Source organism: Parambassis ranga, chromosome 19 (assembly GCF_900634625.1).
Source record: "Parambassis ranga chromosome 19, fParRan2.1, whole genome shotgun sequence".
Lineage (NCBI taxonomy): Eukaryota > Metazoa > Chordata > Actinopteri > Ambassidae > Parambassis > Parambassis ranga.
This window is the reverse complement of record NC_041039.1, coordinates 22,735,566-22,753,003: the sequence shown is the minus strand read 5'-3', so window position 1 is coordinate 22,753,003 and position 17,438 is coordinate 22,735,566. Positions and strand designations below refer to the sequence as shown.

The window sequence follows — 17,438 nt, the reverse complement described above, 5'->3', positions numbered from 1 at the left end:
TTCCAGTCTTCACCTGTCAGCTATCGATGACAGACCTCTGTTCTGTGTCTGACAGGAGGGGAGTCTGAGCAGGGCTCTGTGCTGTTCGTGGATCTGCCTGAAGGATGGATGGATGGATGTGGTGAGGTCAGTCTCCTCTGACCTCTGACTGCTGGACAGATGCTCTCTCTCCATCCCGAGTCAACACAGGTGAGGCCCGTGGAGACATTTCAGGGGGGGGTTTGATTAGACCAAAGTTAAAATACAGTGCAAAGATCATTAATTTATACATTTATTAGGGTCCATCTCGTGTGTTTTAATTTATAATGTGCATATAAAATCCGTTACCTTCGTATTTCATGCGCAAAATTAGCTGATTGTGGATATGTCTTTAATTGGCCACTCTTCTGCGCTCTCTCTCTCTCTCTCTCTCTCTCACACACACACACTCACTCACTCACTCACACACACACACACAGGCGCGCGCAGATGAATAAGCAAAGAGACACGAACACACACAGATGAAGAAACTGTGTCTCCTGCTGGAGCTCAGGAGCTGAAGGACACCGTAAAGCGCAGCTGATAAGCGGCTTTAATCAGTTAATTTGGCCCCGGTGGCCTTTAGCAGGCTGCAGGTAAACACACCGGAGCTGAAACACCCACAAACTGACACACGACCCGCTGTCTGACCGCACGCTTCATCCAGACAACCCCCACCCCCACCCCCTTTTTTTTACTCCGCAACTTTGGAACGATTTGAGGATTTTCACGCGTCTTTGGTCAAACTCTGCGGCGCGTTTCTCTGAGCGTTTCTCTTCAATGTAGGACGATGTCTGTGAAGAAGACAAGCGGGACTTTATCTGCGTCTCTTTTATATTCGAATATTTTTTTTCCAGGTGGTAAATAAGACCAAACTCTGCCTGCGTGCTGTCCCGTTTTACGCGGAGGATTTTGTTGCGTAAAGTGCGCACCGGAGCGCGCTGGAGCTCCCGGGTGAAGTCTGTGTGTCCACAGTGTGAATCAAGTCTCTGTGACAACATGAGGACACCACAGTACGGAGACCAAAGTCCGACCGGGACTTCATGAGAGCCCGCTGGCCGCTGTGGCTCGGACCGGGACGGACCAACGGTGGTGCCACGGTGGAGATGGCGGCCAACCTCAGCGCGGCAGCAGCAGAGGCGACAGCCGCGGAGGGACACAACCTGCCGGCCCTGGTCTTCGGGGTTCTGCTGATCGTGGTGATCATCTGCGGGAATCTGCTGGTGTGTCTGAGCGTGTTCACGGAGAAGGCGCTGAAGACCACCACCAACTACTTCATCGTCAGCCTGGCGGTGGCGGACCTGATGCTGGCGGTGCTCGTTCTGCCCCTCTTCGTCTACTCCGAGGTAAGCTCCCTCCAGCACACTCTGGAGATGTTATAGGTCAGCAGGACAGGCTGCAGATGCACCAAACACCTACAGCAAACTCATTATGTTAATATGGCAGGTTGATTGAAGTGCTGCACGGATTCAGGTCTCAGGGATTCACAAAAGTCTCCAAGTTTTCCTCCAAGAATCTTGGAGGTGATTTTTTTTTGTCATATTTAGAGCAGTTTGATTGTTTCAGCCTGCAGTTCTCGAGATTTCTCCTTTCTCTCCATCATAATGGAGATCGATGGTACCAGAGGAAACATGAATGCTTGATTTTGGGGTGAACTGCCCCTTTAACTTTTCACGCAGGTTTATTGTTGGTGTTCTTAAGGTGACTCATTGACTTCTGCTCTATGTATTTCTGCTTAATGAGCTGCTGCTATCAGTAACACTCATAATCAATGGATCAATTAATGGATCAGACTACATTAACAAGAGGTTAATGGTTCATCTGTGAAGCTTGAAGGGTCAGCAGAGTTTTATTTTAAACCCTGTGATAAACCAGAAAATCCCATTAAAATACTATGAAGGGAAAAAGACACACACGTCCACATTTCTGGTGTTATGTCTGCACAATTCACCTCGACTCTTTATATGTGCACCAACAATAAGAGCTCAGTCAGTAACAGTGGGAAATGTGAGCTGTGAATGAACCAGGAGGAGGCTGTCTGATTACATTAGACACACATCTCCACAATAAAACAAAGACGTTTGGAAAAAACATACACAAAAACCTTTCATTAAAGAGTGATCGGGCCTCCAGAATCAATAACGACTGATTCCTTCTGCTCGGCTGCTTTGTGTCTGCAGACTTTCCTCTTTGTTTTCTGTTGAACTGTGGTGCACTGTGCTGCAGGTTAGGCAGACAGAATACTGTGGCAATGTGAAGAGGTCAAAGGTCATTCAGTGGCATGTTATGCAGGGAAACGCGGAGGTCGCAGTCTTTTGTGTAGACCTAAAAATAGCATCCTGGAGACCTCAAAGAGTGACAACAAACAGAATGTCTGTCATGTGATGATGTCATATCATTTTTTGTTTTTGACAGAATCCTGATTTTATTTATTTTTTTATGTCAGGATGTTTCATTGAAACTCTCTTTGATTAGAGCCTGCCAATCAGGGAAGAGCTGTACATTTCTGTCATGTGACTTTTGGTCACATGGGAGTCACTGATGGCTTCCTGATTGCAGTCGGTCATGTTTCCCTATGGGTCTGCACATGATGCATTCAAGGACCATCAGAAGAGATATTTGGATGAAACATCATCATCATCACATTAGTCTTCAAAAAACATTTAATTTATCTGAAAACATTTAATTTATTTATCTAATGAACTATTTTTTATTATATTGTTAAGTTATGTATGTTTATATACAAGTTAAATTTTAATTTATATATATTTTTATAAATATTTCTTTCTTTATTGTTTACTTGTATCTATGTAAGTCTTTGCAGGGATTGAATATATGTAAGCATATGATTATTAAATTATATCTGTATTTACCAAATTAATTTCTATGGGTAGTCATATGCGTGTATTATTTGTTTATTTATTTATTTGTGTGTCTGTTTACTTTTACACCATGCTAACATAGTCTGCTGCAGAGTGTCCCTTTAAAACTTCAGCTCTGAACTCCGGCTGACCTTCTATTGAAGCCCCGCCCCCTCAGTGTGACACCACTGATCAGGGCCTGGTGTTAGAGCAGCAGTCTGAACACACACACACACACACACACACTGATCTTGAACTGAGTGGATACATCAAGTTTTCTTCTTCTGACTGTTGTTGACATGTTTGTTTTTGTTTGTTTTTCTGGCCTCTGTGCTGCTACCAGAAAACAACAGCAGCAAAACACAGTCTGTACATTCCTGGAAAGGTCGGCTCTCATCCAGGGGCCGGAGGTCGTCTGTGGGGCCTCACACCATCACAATAGATGGAAGAGAAAACAATGTCCATGAGTCCATGTGGAGCTGAGCGGCCGTCTGTGTTCCGACTGTCCGGCTGCTTTGTGTCTGCTTGTGTGTTCGCTCCGTTCCCTCCTCACAGCTCCTCTGAGTGCATTTAGATTTGGTTTTAATTGGTCGGACAAATGTTTGACAACAACAGGGAAATAACCAATCAGAGCAGCGCAACCTGTGTGCAGTATAAATACATGCATATTTAGGAGCACAGTTTATGACCTCTTGGTGAAATGTCTTCTGTTCCCATTTTAGAGGTCAAAGTTCAAGGTCACTACTAGAGCAATGGACTTTTTTTCTTATTCTGTCATTAACCATCTCACGACCCCCCCCCCCCCCCCCCAGTTCTTACAGAGACTCTTCGGAGGGCCCTGAACCCACCATTTAACTAAATGGTGGCCCTGAACCCACCATTTAACTTCATTAAAATACTGCTATTTTGTACTGAGTGTGTTTTGTGTGTGTTTCAGTTCCAGGACGGTGTGTGGACGCTCAGCACCACCATCTGTGATGGTCTGATGACGATGGACGTGATGCTGTGCACCGCCTCCATCTTCAACCTCTGCGCCATCAGCATCGACAGGTCAGATCTCGCCCGCAGACTGTAAATAAATGCGTAAGAATCCCCTCAGAGCCCGTCCCCCTTTTTCCTGTACAGAGGTTCTGAAACAGAGTGTAGAGGGAGGTCCGTAGGGTTCATCCTCGGGGGAACATGAATAAATGGATGAATTCTGGACTGCCAGTCATGCAGGAATATTTTGATTTCAGCCTGAAGCACTGTGGTGGAACAACAGGGAGATGCTGCTGCAGAGCTGCACTGATACATGACAATGCTCATAAATAATATTAAAATAAGAGTCAGACATGTTCTGTGTCACATTTTACTCTTTACAAGAGGATACATCCTGACATGACTTTGTGCAGGATAACTAAAAAAAGTTGCATTTCCTTGATGATTGACTGGACTGAAAAAACAACCAGGAGCTCTGATATGCTACATAATTAACTCTTAACTACAGCAGATCTGCGTAAAACTCGCCTTTTTTTTGTCATGTGACTGCTGGTCACATGTGAGTCACACATGACTTCCTGGATGCACAAATGAATGCAGAATTTTTTGTTTTTGACAGAATCTTATTTTTGCAAAATACTTTTTATAGAGTTTAATTTGAGACGTTGAATAAAACATTTTAATGTAGGATTTAAACTATGATGCATTCAAGGGCCGTTGGAAGTGGGGCTTCCTGTTTTTTTTATAGTTTCTGGCTATGATGATGGAGCAGTGTCATCAGGCGGTTTTATTAAACAGAATGGATTTCAAATTTGTCACAGGGTCACAGCGTCCTTTTCAACAGCCGGCTGAATTATTTTCTAATGCAGATATTGTGGTGAGGGTGAATGTTCTCCAGCTGTAGGTGATTGAGATGCAGCTCTGCCTCCACCTCCTCCTGCAGGAGCACCAGACGAAACGGCGTGCGGTTAATTAAAAGCAAGAGGTCAAAGATGAGCCATAATTCTGTGTCATCACAGTTTTCATGTCAGGGTCATTCAGGAGCCCCCCGCTGATTAATCAAACCAAAACCCTGAGCAGTCAGGAACACAAAGAACACCGTCAGACCTCCACCTGAAGGTCACCAGGTTCAGCCTGATGTTGAAGTATGACCGTGACCTTTTGTCTGTTTCCTATAAAAATCAGAGCAGACAGAACTGAAAGGCCCAAATGAAAGACGTGTCCACTGTGACGAACTGCCAGCACCGCTCGGCGCTCCTTACTCTGACACAATGAGATTATCTGAAGTCTCGGCTGATGTTGAAGGATGAAACTCGGAGCTGATGCTCCTCAAACGCCATGTCCCGACTCCCGGGGAAACACGATTAGATCAGAGACTGATGGCGAGCTCTGAGGCTAACGTGGACTGATGGTGATGATCTGAAGGTTTCTGAAGCGGCCGGCAGCATTTAGAGGTTTAACTGGATGACAGGGTCTAAATAATTCAACAGGCAGGGCAGGAAAAGGAACCTGAAGGTCTGTAGAGAGTCCACATGCTGGTGAGGAGGGACGCCGTCTGGTGTCTTTATTTTTAATGGACTGTTGACCTGCTGTCACTGACATGCAAAACACTGATAACAAGAAGAGCTAAAGGGGTCAGTGGTCCTGGATCCAGGGCTCTGAAGGAAGAGACTGTAAAGGATCCAGTCTTTGCTTACAGTGACACCTCTGGACATTAAGTGAACTGCAGTCAGAATGAGCATCTATTTTAAAAGAGAAGTTCCACCTTTTCAACTGGTCCTTTAAGGGGACGTATTAAAAAGATTAAAAAAATATTTACCGAGTATTTTTGCTGTGGTCCTGTAGGTTTTATGCCATGTTTTTATATAATGAACGTGATTTAGACCGAACATTTTGAAGCACATTTTGTTTACATGTTAGCTAAGCTTCTGAAGTTTTTACATTTCATCCAAACTCCAGAGTCTTATCTGCTCACTACATTTTCTAGTTTGTTTGCAAATTAACAATCAATAATCAGTGCTGCGAGCTGGCTGTTTTATTAGAGGGTGAAGTCATCTGTCCAGCTGGCCAAATATTACACCTACACCACATCAGCTGTGCATCCTCTTTGTTTGAGGACAGTCTGGCGTCTCTTGGTGTAGTCTGAGTCTCCTGATGAATCCTGGTCTGTTCTTCTTCGGTGAATCTCTTCCAGATCTGATGGTCTCCTGCATGGACCCTGGTCTTTAGTCCACTCCACAACTCTTCAGTCAGATTTCAGTCAGGTCTCTGTGCAGGTAGCAGTAACCCTTCGTTCTCCTGGAGGTAGTTCTTCACTAGAAGAGACTTCTGTTGTCATGTTGGAGAGAAAACCAGGACCCAGACCCGGTCTGACTGCAGACTGCTTCAGGGTTTCTTTCAGATATTCAGACAGTCTTCTTGTTTCATGATTCTTCCACCCTGACAGGATCCACAGTTCCAGACTGACTGAATCCTCCTCACAGCATATTACTGTTCAGCTTCATCTGACCAAAGGACTTCCAGTCTGTGTGCTCTGTGTCCAGGTGGTCTCTAGCAGACTTCAGTCTGGTTTGGAGGTGTCTTTTCTGCAGGCTGGCAGTCCCACTCTGTGCAGGACTCTAGTTACAAAGACAGTTCTTAGGAGGGTTAATAATATTGACCCTGACTCTAAACAATACAGACATTCCCTCTTTAATACCTAAAGATCCTGCTGTATGTGATGTTGGCCTGTCAGTAGTTTATCGAGCTTTGTCTCACCTCTTGTAGGTTCATCGCCGTGTCGATCCCTCTCAACTACAACAGGAAACACGTGGACCTGCGGCAGGCGGTGCTGCTGTCAGCTACCTGGATCCTGGCCCTGGCTGTGGCCTCACCCATCATTTTCGGCCTAAACAATGTGCCAGGCCGCGACCCCACCGAGTGCAAACTGGAGAACGATGACTACGTCCTGTACTCGTCCGTGTGCTCCTTCTTCATCCCCTGTCCCATCATGCTGCTGCTGTACTGCGGGATGTTCCGCGGCCTGCGGCGCTGGGAGGAGGCGCGTAAGGCCAAGCTGAAGAGCAGCATCCAGGCCTGCCGCAAGCTGCAGGAGGCGGCAGCCTCGCTGCCTCCTCTGGCTTCGCTGCCGCCGCCACTCCCGCCCATCATAGAGCGGGAGGTGACCGATATGCCAGACGAGCCGTCCACCTTTGCGGCCCCGGACCGGCCCTTTCACTCAAAGGACGGCCCTGTGCCGACTGTGAGCTTCGCAGAGATTAAGTTCAACCCAGACCCTCGAAGAAGGAAGAGGGCCAAGATCAACAGCCGGGAGAGGAAAGCTATGAAGGTGCTTCCTGTCGTCGTGGGTGAGTCCACTTCCTGTTTACTGGTTATATCCACGAAAAGATGGCTGAACCGTCTATGATGTCATCTGTAGTTGTAGTTCTGGTCACTATCTACCCAGTTAATGGTTATTACAAACACATACTGACTCACTGTCTGATAGTTCAACTGTCACATGACCGCCAGTAATCTGTGTCAAGATGTGACCGTCACTGAAGGCTGCTAATGTGCGTCTCACGATGAAGCGTGATCTGACACTCATACAGATCTCTATAATCTGCTGACCCACCAAGCATGAAAGCTTCCTGTCCGATATTTACACAACCGGTCACATAATGTGTGATAGCAGGTACCTGAACGCCTCACCGCCACCTCTGATGCCTGTTCAGAGGCACTGACACATCAGTTAGAGAGGGTCAGCCTAATAATAGCCATGCAAGTGCTTCCCTTTAGCACGGAGCAGCTAATCCTTGCAGCTCCTAATCTGAAATCCAATTATTACGCAAGTCCCGGTCAGACCCACATTTAAGTCTGCAGGTAGTTGTCATGAATCTGTTTCATTAGCTCAGTGGGGAGTTTAGCTAGCAGACAACGGCATGACTGAGGCGGATTATGAATTAAGTTTAAAAACACACACAAAAAAATCATGAACTTAATCATAAAATCAGCTCCGATCACCTGCTGTGACCTCATAAAGCGTGAGACGGGTCACTGCGGGGTCACCACTCTGCTGCCAGGCGGATCAATACAAAGGCAGGTCGGCAAATTGGTAACTTGATAAGAGATAGTTCAACGTTATCAGGTCACCCAGGATGGCCTTTCTGAACATTTGATTAGCAAAATAGGTCATTTAATTTATGGAGCGAGGATTTTAATGACAAACTACCAGATGTAAAATGTCATCACCCAAGCATTTTATTCATTTAAACCTTCTGTCATACTTAAGATGACTCAATTCTTTAATTCTAAGGGAACAATTTTGAGCACAATCCTTTGTCCCAGGCATTTGTGAGAATGAATAGTCAAGGTGTGTCTTCATAATCGTAAAACTCATGTGACCACCAAGCAGACGTTTGTGTTAAATTTGATTAAATTTTGTTGAACAATTCTTAAGGACGGACAATCCGACATCCTCGGGTCATGTGACCTTGCTCTAGGCATCTTACCAAACACCTGTTGAAAAAACTTTGACTTCAGGACAAGGAAAACCAGGTCAACTGTGTCTAAGCTTTGCATCCACCTGACGGTGGTCCTTTGTGTTTCTCTGCCCCTCCTCCTCCTCCTCCTGAAGGTGCCTTCCTGTTCTGCTGGACGCCATTCTTCGTCCTCCACACGACGCGAGCTCGCTGCGACGGTTGCCACATCCCGCCGGCCCTCATGAGCGTGGTGACGTGGCTCGGCTACGTCAACAGCGCTCTCAACCCCGTCATCTACACCATCTTCAACACGGAGTTCAGGAACTTCTTTAAAAAAGTCCTACACCGCTGCTGCTCCTAGACGGCTCTAAGACACCACATGGACGACACCACAGCAGCGAGAGAGACGCTGCGGACTGTGTGTTTTAGTGTCTTTAGTGTGTGTATTCTCAACGCGGCTTCCTTCCTCTGTGAGGTTTTTATTTTTCTACATTTGACGACAGCAAAGTTTGTCTGGGCTTCGTGTTTCCTGTGAAGAAGCTTCAGTCTGAGGAACAAACAGTTCAGAGGACCACACAACGGATTTTATATGTTGAAACTCATCTTTTCAGAATAAAAGTTTTCATTAAAAATGCATTTTTTAATGTGTGAGTTTGTGAGGTTTAGTTTTTTTTATCTGCTTTTTAAGACAAGCTGAAGGTCAAGACGAACCTTCTGTGGTGTTGTCTGTGGGTTTCCTGCAGAGCAGCCTGAGGCGGAGGCTCTGGCTGTCGCCATATTGGCAGCGTCTGACTCACAGTTACTCCAAATACAGGCAAAGAAGTGGAGCATGAGTGCAATCATCCCCATGATGATCATTCCCCAATCATCATGGGAATTATATTGCTAGAGACATTTACAGCCTGGTTCAAAAACAGGCTGTACATGTGTTGATTTCTGCTGTAAACTTGGACATTTTAACATGGAGGTCTATGGGGACTGACTCACTTTTGGAGACAGCCCCTAGAGGCTACATGCGGAACTGCACTTTCATGCCTCCACCTCCACCTAGTGTAGAACAGTGAGGCCAAAATATCCACGTTATGAGTGTTGCCATGTGGGAAAAAGACGCCATGTGTAGCCAGAGTTTGTACAGTAGAGGTTGAAAGGGGAATCTGCTCCTAACTTAACTTTACGTATTATTATGGGTGTTGCTGCTTTGAGTGACAGGCGGTTGCTGTATCACAGCACGGGTTTCCTGCTTCTGCAATCGCCCGCCTAAAACTCCGCTTGTGCTCGCCCACTTTGTCAACATGGCGGCGGTTGGAGCATCCCGGAGCCTCCCACCGAGCCTTACAACGGCTCTTCAGAAACAAAAGGGTGACGTCACGGAAGCTCTGTCCATAGTTTTTACTGTCAGTGCTTCACAGTCAGTGATGCCACTAGTTGTAGTTACTTCTCACTGGTGGAGCGGTGGGTTGACGTCACAGCTTGTGTTTTGCTTTGTATGATTTGATTTGACGACGATGGATGTCTGACAGAAAACTGTTGAGCTGAAGTTAAGTTGCTCTTCAAATGAAGTCAGTCCACACTGATGAGGGCCCCTGCAGGACCTGGACCTCCACAAAGACATCTGAGGGACATTAAAGTTTAATCTCGTAGAGTCTGAGACGATAAACAGATGTGAAGCTTTAAAAGCTCCTCAGCAGATGTCATCAGTCAAAAGACGACAGGCTGACAGCGAGGATCATTTTTAAAACTCCTGGACACTCCCACGCACACACAGTCAGACAGACCAGCTGACCGAGGAGCTGTAAAACCATGAAGAAACACTGCTTTGTATGTAAAAACTTCCACACTTCAGGTGACCTTGGTGGAAATGTCTGGTCCTTCGGGAAGTGGGGGTGGAGGGCTTCTCATTGTCAGCGTGCAGCAGCAGCAGACACCTGAGCGCCACTGGGCCTGAGGCAAAGCACCAATCAAATGTCATAATGTCTGAAATGATTCATCAGGAGTCACTCTAACTGATCACCTGACTGCTGCAGGAATCCTGAACACAGGAAGCTGGAGATAAAAGCTAAATGTGATGTGCGTGATGGCAGCAGGAGGAGAAAGAAAGCCTTTTTCCCTCTGAGACTCAGGTTGGATAAAAATAAAAATCCTAAAATCTGTATTTTAATATGAATTAAACAGAAGCAGAGAAGCTGAGAGGAGCTTAAATCCATGAGATCATGGAACAATCAGACAAACGGGGCGAGTTTTTGCTGGTGACGGCCTAATAAAGCAGGTTTTAGCGTCAGTACTAATGCTATTTACTAGCTTGCTGTTGTTTGCTCCATCACAGCGGTTGTAATAATTGTCGATTGTTGAAAAAACTGTTGATGACTTGGGGGCTGCACGTGGACGCCTCCTTCTTCTGAGTGTAGTCTTTGATAAGCACACTCGACTCATAAATGAAGTAGCACTATTTATTAAAAATAAAATAATATTTACTGAACACCAGACAGTAAATACTTTATCATTAAACACTGGTCAAAAAATAAATACATGTGGACTCTCCGACACACACTGATAGCTGGTAGAACGATGTCATAAATTAACTTATTTGACTGTCTTAGTTATCATGTAGAGATAATTACCTATAATAACTCCATGTCTCCTGAACCAGCCTGAGGTCTGTTGAGCTGCAGTTCCTCTACAGTCCACTAGAGGCTGCTGAGATAAAAGTCTGTATTGAAGCTCCATCACTTCACCTCACATGTGCAGTTTTTTTTTTACAGCTCAGCAGATCTTCTGAACTGATGCTCTCGCTGTGGGCGGGGCCTGCTTCTCCTTCACTTCACTTTGTCCATGTCCATGGCTGTGATCGACTCGTCGTCTGCAGCAGTCATGCCTCCTGCTGACTGACAACATGTGTGCTGATGATCCTTCCAGTCCTGTAAAGGCAAAAAAAGAGTCTTCAACAAGGTCAGAAAAACAAAATCCGCCGTTATATTGTTAAAAATATATCATATTTGTTAAGTTACGATACAAGTATATTACAGAAATTTAGCTGTAATAGTTCATATTATTAAAATTAACAATATAATTTGAGATTATCCAGTAGAAAAGTCGTCTTACCTTCCTCTGACAGAAGGTGGAGCAGTAGTTGACTTTGTGACAGCCTGTACACTCGCTCATCGCAACCCGACCACAGTTCACACACATCTGCTGCAGAACCAAAGGAACAGTTAACAGGAAGTCAGTTTTTAAAGAGGACAGAGCTCTAAACGTAGCTTAGCACACAGCCTGGAGGGAACAGCTAGCACAGCTAGGGATAAAAAACTGTTTGTCTATCAGCGCCTCACATCTTCTGATCTTTTTTTGCACTATGATTGTTACATATTTCACTCACAGCCTGTGGTGTGTATAAGCTGTGTGTGACATACGTTGATGATGATCTCTGTGATGTCTGAGCTCCTCTTTGAGTCCGAGTCATCCGGCTGTTGAAACGTGATCTGGTTCTGAAACGTCTGACTGAGTCCACACTGAACGCACACAAGCAACAGTAACAGTGCTTTTTTTCCCCCCTTTTATTTCCAATGATGATAAATCTGTGTGATCCGTGTGTGCTCTCACCTCCTTCCTGCCTCCCTGACCTTTGACCCCTCCTGCTTCCCCTGCAGAGTTCTTGGCCTGTTCGATCAGAGCTTTCAGCTGTTGCACGTTGCTCAGCAGCGTGTTGGCCATTTCCTCCAGGTACAGCCAGGTGTTCTTCTGTCCCTCGCTCATTGTGGGGCTCGCCCCGCTAACAGGCCCCACCTCCAGGCCGGTCACCAGCCCCGCAGGTGGAGACGGCGCCGCGGCAGCCATCGCAACTTTGGCCTGAACCGGCTGAGGGGTCATGGCCAATGCCGGCAAAGCGGTCAACACTGAGAGAGAAGAAGAAGAAGGCACATTTCATGAGGCAAAGAAAAGAGCAGGAGAGTGAGTGAATCGGACCACAGGCTATGAATGAAGATCAAACCTCCTGTTTCACCACCCGAAGCGAAACATATTTAACGTTACGGAGAAGCACAGCAAACCAAGCAGTGCATATCCAGGTCAGTGTGTCTGTGTGTGCTCCATACATTCCCTGCTGACCTAGATACCAGACACTGTTTTAAAACCTGCTGAAGGCTCGGAGCTCCGGTGAGACCAGACCGGTCCGAAAATAATCCGACATCCATCTCTGACTGTGATTTAACAAGTCCTGAGAAAAAGGTGCGTGGGTGTTCCCACAGGAAAACTTAACCCTGTTTTACGTCACTGCTCTGTCTTCTTTCAGGTAAAATACACAATCAGGCCAGTCCTCCCCTGCACAGCTGCCCTGAGAACATACCTACAGAGTCCAAACATATTTGTTTCTCTTGACTCTTTCATATTCAGGTTTATGGGGATTGCTCACTTTTATAGGCAGCCTCATGGCGCCACTTTCATTTCCCAGCCTCAGCCTCCATATTTCTTTACAACCTGGATGAGACGTTTAAATCAGGAACCTGTAATATAACCAGGATGTGAGGGCACAGGATGCACCCAATAGCTACCTGACAGCATTAGGCCCCCGTGCAGCAGATTAAGTAAGGTTGCTACATTAATAATAGTAAGGCTTAAATATATGATTTAGAGGGATGTTCTGATCATTTTTTGTTCGACCCAGTACCGCTCTACAGCTGGACCAATGCTGTCCGGTCAGATGTTTGTGGACGCTGCAGACAGAGACCCCAGCAGCTCTGCACAGAGCCTCCTCTTCCTCCTACTGATGTCTGACTCCTCTGACCCATCTGCTGCTCTTATAAAAAAGCACCAAAAACCCCACATTAAGCCGTCCAATGTGGAAAATGTAGACCTAGGATATGTAGCATATGAGCAGCAGCTCTAGAGTCCACCAGATTCTGACTAGATCTTAATCATGTACAGGTATCTTCCTCATGGATACTAGTCTTTTTGATGTCTATCAATACATATTATTCATACATCTTTGTGCTGCTGTCTTGTAAACTATTCAGTAGTTTATAGACTTCACTGCCCCCTACTGTTCTGCTGCAGAACTAAAATAAACACCATCAGCATTTATCTTCCTGTCAAAACAACATGAGAAGAACTGGGGCTCTGTTTGAATGCTAAGGTCAGTTTGACAGATTTATTTTGAGCCTGTGGATTTAAATTGACATACAGTAACCTCTCATCTGAAGCACACAGCCACAGAGGCCCAGGGTGCTTCATTAACCTCGGGGTGAAGGACACTGAGACAGTCCTGACAGCTGGATGACTGTGCTGGCTGTGAGTGTGCGTGTGTGTGTGTGCGGCCCAGCAGTCAGCTGAAATCAGCCGTGGGCCACACACACACTGTGTGTGTTGGTTAAATCACCTTGCATTTAGACTACAGATGTTTATAACTCTGCTGCTCCAGGTATCAACAGCCCTCGTGGTCGGAGTCGAGGGTGGTGAGGTGTGGAGGAGAGAAAATTGTTTGGGATGCAGGCGGTGATGCCGCCTCATCCGTCACGGTGTGCTGGACACACCCACGGAGCTGCCGGCTCCTGCGAGCTCGTTATTGCTACACATCAGCCAATCAGAGTGCAGCTGTGGGGTTCCCTGATGCCTGATAGGATGATGAATAAGGCAGCCGGTCAGGGAGGATGCAGAGGACTGTGGGAAATCCCCTCTACGGATCATTAAACGTCCCAGATGGACAAAAAAGTTAAAGAGGGAAAAGAAACCAAAGTCAGTGTATGACCACTGATCTGCTGCAGCAACACAAGCAGGAAGCAGGACACACAATTCACCCTCAGAGTAACACAAGCAGCAACCTTCAGGGCTGAAAAAAAGATCCCAGACACTGTACCTGCGGTGCTGGCGAACACCTCGCTCTGTGCCGAGCCCTCTGAGATGATGGCGGTGGCGTCGCCTGCTGGAGTCCGGTCAAAGGTCAAGGTGCCAGCAGTGGTGAACTGTCCCGTCGGGGACACTGTGACTGTTGGAAGCAGACGGACCTGTCAGCTATAAACTGCAACATTTTCAATCTCATTGCACGTGCTAAATTCTGTTTCTGTTAACAGATCGGCCTGAGGTCACGTGACGTACATGTGGTCCCTGGAGTCAGTGTGATGTTTTTGGTGGCAGGAAGCTCCTTTTTTGCCGGTATGACCAGAGGCTCGGCGTCCTTCTTCCGTCTCTTGTACGGCACGAAAAGGCGGACTGGACCCGTCTGAACCAGTCACAGAGGGGACAGATGAAGTCTGACTTATACTACAGTCACATGGAGAAGATCATACAGATCACAGGTAAAAATCAGTGGGAGAGAAAAAGCTGAATTTACCACAGTGACACTTTCCGCTGCCAGAGACTCTCCCTCCTTTGAGCACTAAAGAGAAAAACACAGAAATTAAGTCAGTCACACTAAGGCTCTGCTTTCAAAATCATACTTTGAAACATCACTCACCACTGTCAGGTCATCACAGCAGGCTGCACAGGTGCAGGAGGCAGCGTGGGGGTTCAGGATGCGCTCCTAAAAACACACCCTCAGAAGTCATTATAAGGAACTTCATCCACATATCAGCCATGATGGTCCCTAAATTCTCATCCTCCTTTATGACATGGTGTTTCTTTAAATCTGTGTCTATCTCAGGGAGGAAGACGAAGTGAAGACTTTTTCCGGACTCACGTCAGACACCTGAATGCACCACGGCTGGGAGTCTCTGCATAAAATGCTGCTGGAGGGCCGACTCAGATAAGTTTACACCTAAAATGAGCCTTTCATACAATTAAAGATGGTGGAAACCACTTTATTCGCATGTATTGTTGAAATAAATAACCAAAAATAAAGGGGCTGCACTAAAAAAGTTCTGTAAAAAGATTCTGCACTTCATCCTGCAACTAGGAGGCAATGATTGACTCACATGTGACCAGCAGTAACATGACATGACTTCAGTTCTGCAGGCTTTCTACAGCTGATGAAGTAGAGTAGAGGCAGTGAATATATAAATATTTACGTCCTTTAGGTAGGTGGTACCTGTATGAGGCAGAGCAGAGGCCTTCCAGCGTATCGGATGCTCCTCTTCCAGTCTTTGCTGCTCGCTCTTCCTGCCAGACCCTCAAACTCGGTGGGAGTGTACCACTGCTGGTTGTGTTTGACGCAGCGACCTTTACCCCCTGAAGAACAAAACGACAACACCATCAGCAACGGTACAAATTACAGAAACACACATCAGTCATTTTTTTTAACTGGCGATGTAAACATCACCTGATCCCAGTCGGTTCTTGTATAAGACCCCGCTGGTGTTCCTGCAGCGCACCGGCAGCTCGTTGTTGTAGACTGAGGGGTCCCAGTTGTACTTGGAGCAGGAGTCCTTGTCCTGGGATGGAGACAGAGGGGTGGGTGGAGTCTGTGGACCTGAGGGACGCAGTTAAATTCAGTTTATTAAAAATGGACGCCATCAGTGCTTTTACACACGTCTACGTACCCGATGCGATGGTGGTCGCAGACTTGAGGCCAGCAGCTTCCACAATGCTGCCATCAGTGTGGACCACAATCAGAGTCGCCTTCTGAGCACTGAGACCCTCACCCAGCTGGAGGGTGGTCCTCCCGCTCTGTGTACACACAGAGGAGGTGCAGCGTAAGAGGGCAGACAGGTGCACTGATTCCTGACTCCTCAGCTCCTCAGATGTGTATTGATCATTTTGGGGTTTTTTGTCTTCGTTTACTTTGATTTGAAAGCAAAGATTCTACCTACAGAACCACATGTATGTGCACGTGTGTGTGTGTGTGTGTGTGTGTGTTGATCTACCAGCACGTGTTCAGGGAGGCTCCCTGACGTGGCGACCGTTGTGGTGAAAACGTTGTCCTCTGCAGCTTGAACATCACTCACCGTCACCGCTCTCACCTCTGATCAGCAGCAAATAATCCAATATAACATTCTCTGATTACTAAAGATCCAACAGGAGGGATGAAAATCATATAATACATATCATCAGGATCAGTAGACTACGGAATTTCTCATTTCTAACCACTAAAATGTTTGCTTTATATCCAGTGAATGAGCCTGATGCTTCCCCTGCTGAGTTTATCTGTATCAATTGAGAAATAAATTACTAATTAATATCTTAGTATTGGTTTTATTTGTTACAACACACTCTTCAGTTTGTCTGCTTTGCATCATCCAGTCAATAATACCAGTGATCACTACACTGAACTAGTTATGTACCCTGGATGTTGAGAACAGAGCAGTGTTAGTGCTACTTTATGTAATAATAGATATTAATATGCTCGATTTTGTTTAATTAACACAATAATTAAATGGAGTTTGGCCGCGCACATAATCTTTTACTATATAGTTTTCATGCTAACAGTGTGTTTTAGCGCCACAGCCGGGCAGCAGCGGCCTGCTGCTGCTAACTGGAGCCCGCCTTACCTGCGAATGCATCCTCGGCCTCGTCTGGGTTCGGCAGGGACTCGGATCCCATGTCGATGTTTTCCGGTTCCGCCATCACAGCCATCGTGGGGACTTCGGCCTCCGACTCGGTATCCGAGCCCACTTCTTCTTCCACGGGCGGTTCATCCAGCACGAGCGCCTTCGTGGCCGAGTCCGCTTCGTCCATTCTTCCGTCGAACGACAAGAGCCGAATGTGACCGAGCAGCCGCGGGGGAGAGCAGGGTCCGAGCAGCGCATAGGAGCCTGTGAACGAACCGGAGAAGAACCCGGAAGACGAAACGCGATAATCGTACAAAATCAATAATAATCTTTGCAAAATTAACGCAAAGGGATCAAGCGAGCTAATCCGGCGAGGGGGCGGCCGCCCGTTGTTTTGTTTTTTCCATGAAGTCTGAGACGCCGAAAAGTGGCGAATGAACACGAGTCGACCCGAAGCGACACGCGGTGGCCAATAAAGGAACTGCACCAACTCCAAATACACAGGGTTGTTTTTAGTGAAGTGCTTGGAATACATGATGCAATTTCTCGATTTATTCATACTATAAAAATATTAAATTTTAATTAATCAGAACGTTTAACTTCTTCTTTTTGTTATTTTCTGCATTGAAGACTAAAAATCAAATAATAATTTTAAGCTGTTTGTTAAAGATTTATTATTGAAAACTACTAACAGCACCAGCTATGATATG

At 46.2% G+C, this 17,438-nt stretch overlaps 2 protein-coding genes across 2 annotated transcripts; one reads left to right on the top strand and one right to left on the bottom strand.

Annotated features, from left to right (window-relative positions):
* The first annotated feature begins 55 nt into the window (after positions 1-55).
* Positions 56-8,814, top strand: drd4a (dopamine receptor D4a). The gene is made up of 5 exons (XM_028431047.1): positions 56-189; positions 876-1,364; positions 3,817-3,929; positions 6,624-7,204; positions 8,473-8,814. Exons 2-5 carry the CDS (start codon positions 1,062-1,064, stop codon positions 8,676-8,678), a joined length of 1,203 nt encoding a protein of 400 aa, XP_028286848.1. The 5' UTR covers positions 56-189; positions 876-1,061; the 3' UTR covers positions 8,679-8,814.
* Positions 8,815-10,750: 1,936 nt separating this feature from the next.
* Positions 10,751-17,217, bottom strand: deaf1 (DEAF1 transcription factor). Its single transcript, XM_028432161.1, has 13 exons — positions 16,729-17,217; positions 16,105-16,202; positions 15,781-15,907; positions 15,561-15,710; positions 15,330-15,469; positions 14,760-14,825; positions 14,637-14,681; positions 14,402-14,525; positions 14,163-14,291; positions 11,915-12,207; positions 11,725-11,823; positions 11,417-11,506; positions 10,751-11,232 (listed from the first exon to the last, which is right to left on the bottom strand). Exons 1-13 carry the CDS (start codon positions 16,913-16,915, stop codon positions 11,131-11,133), a joined length of 1,650 nt encoding a protein of 549 aa, XP_028287962.1. The 5' UTR covers positions 16,916-17,217; the 3' UTR covers positions 10,751-11,130.
* Positions 17,218-17,438: the final 221 nt, after the last annotated feature.

Bases quoted from the DNA above. Each gene is read 5' to 3' on its own strand.
- drd4a (XM_028431047.1), top strand. From the start codon at position 1,062: ATGAGAGCCCGCTGGCCGCTGTGGCTCGGACCGGGACGGACCAACGGT. The intron at 1,365-3,816 runs GTAAGCTCCCTC...TGTGTGTTTCAG, and splicing joins CCCTCTTCGTCTACTCCGAG to TTCCAGGACGGTGTGTGGAC. The intron at 7,205-8,472 runs GTGAGTCCACTT...CTCCTCCTGAAG, and splicing joins GGTGCTTCCTGTCGTCGTGG to GTGCCTTCCTGTTCTGCTGG.
- deaf1 (XM_028432161.1), bottom strand. From the start codon at position 16,915: ATGGACGAAGCGGACTCGGCCACGAAGGCGCTCGTGCTGGATGAACCG. The intron at 15,711-15,780 runs GTACGTAGACGT...TGCGTCCCTCAG, and splicing joins TGCGACCACCATCGCATCGG to GTCCACAGACTCCACCCACC. The intron at 12,208-14,162 runs GTACAGTGTCTG...CTTCTCTCTCAG, and splicing joins GGTGTTCGCCAGCACCGCAG to TGTTGACCGCTTTGCCGGCA.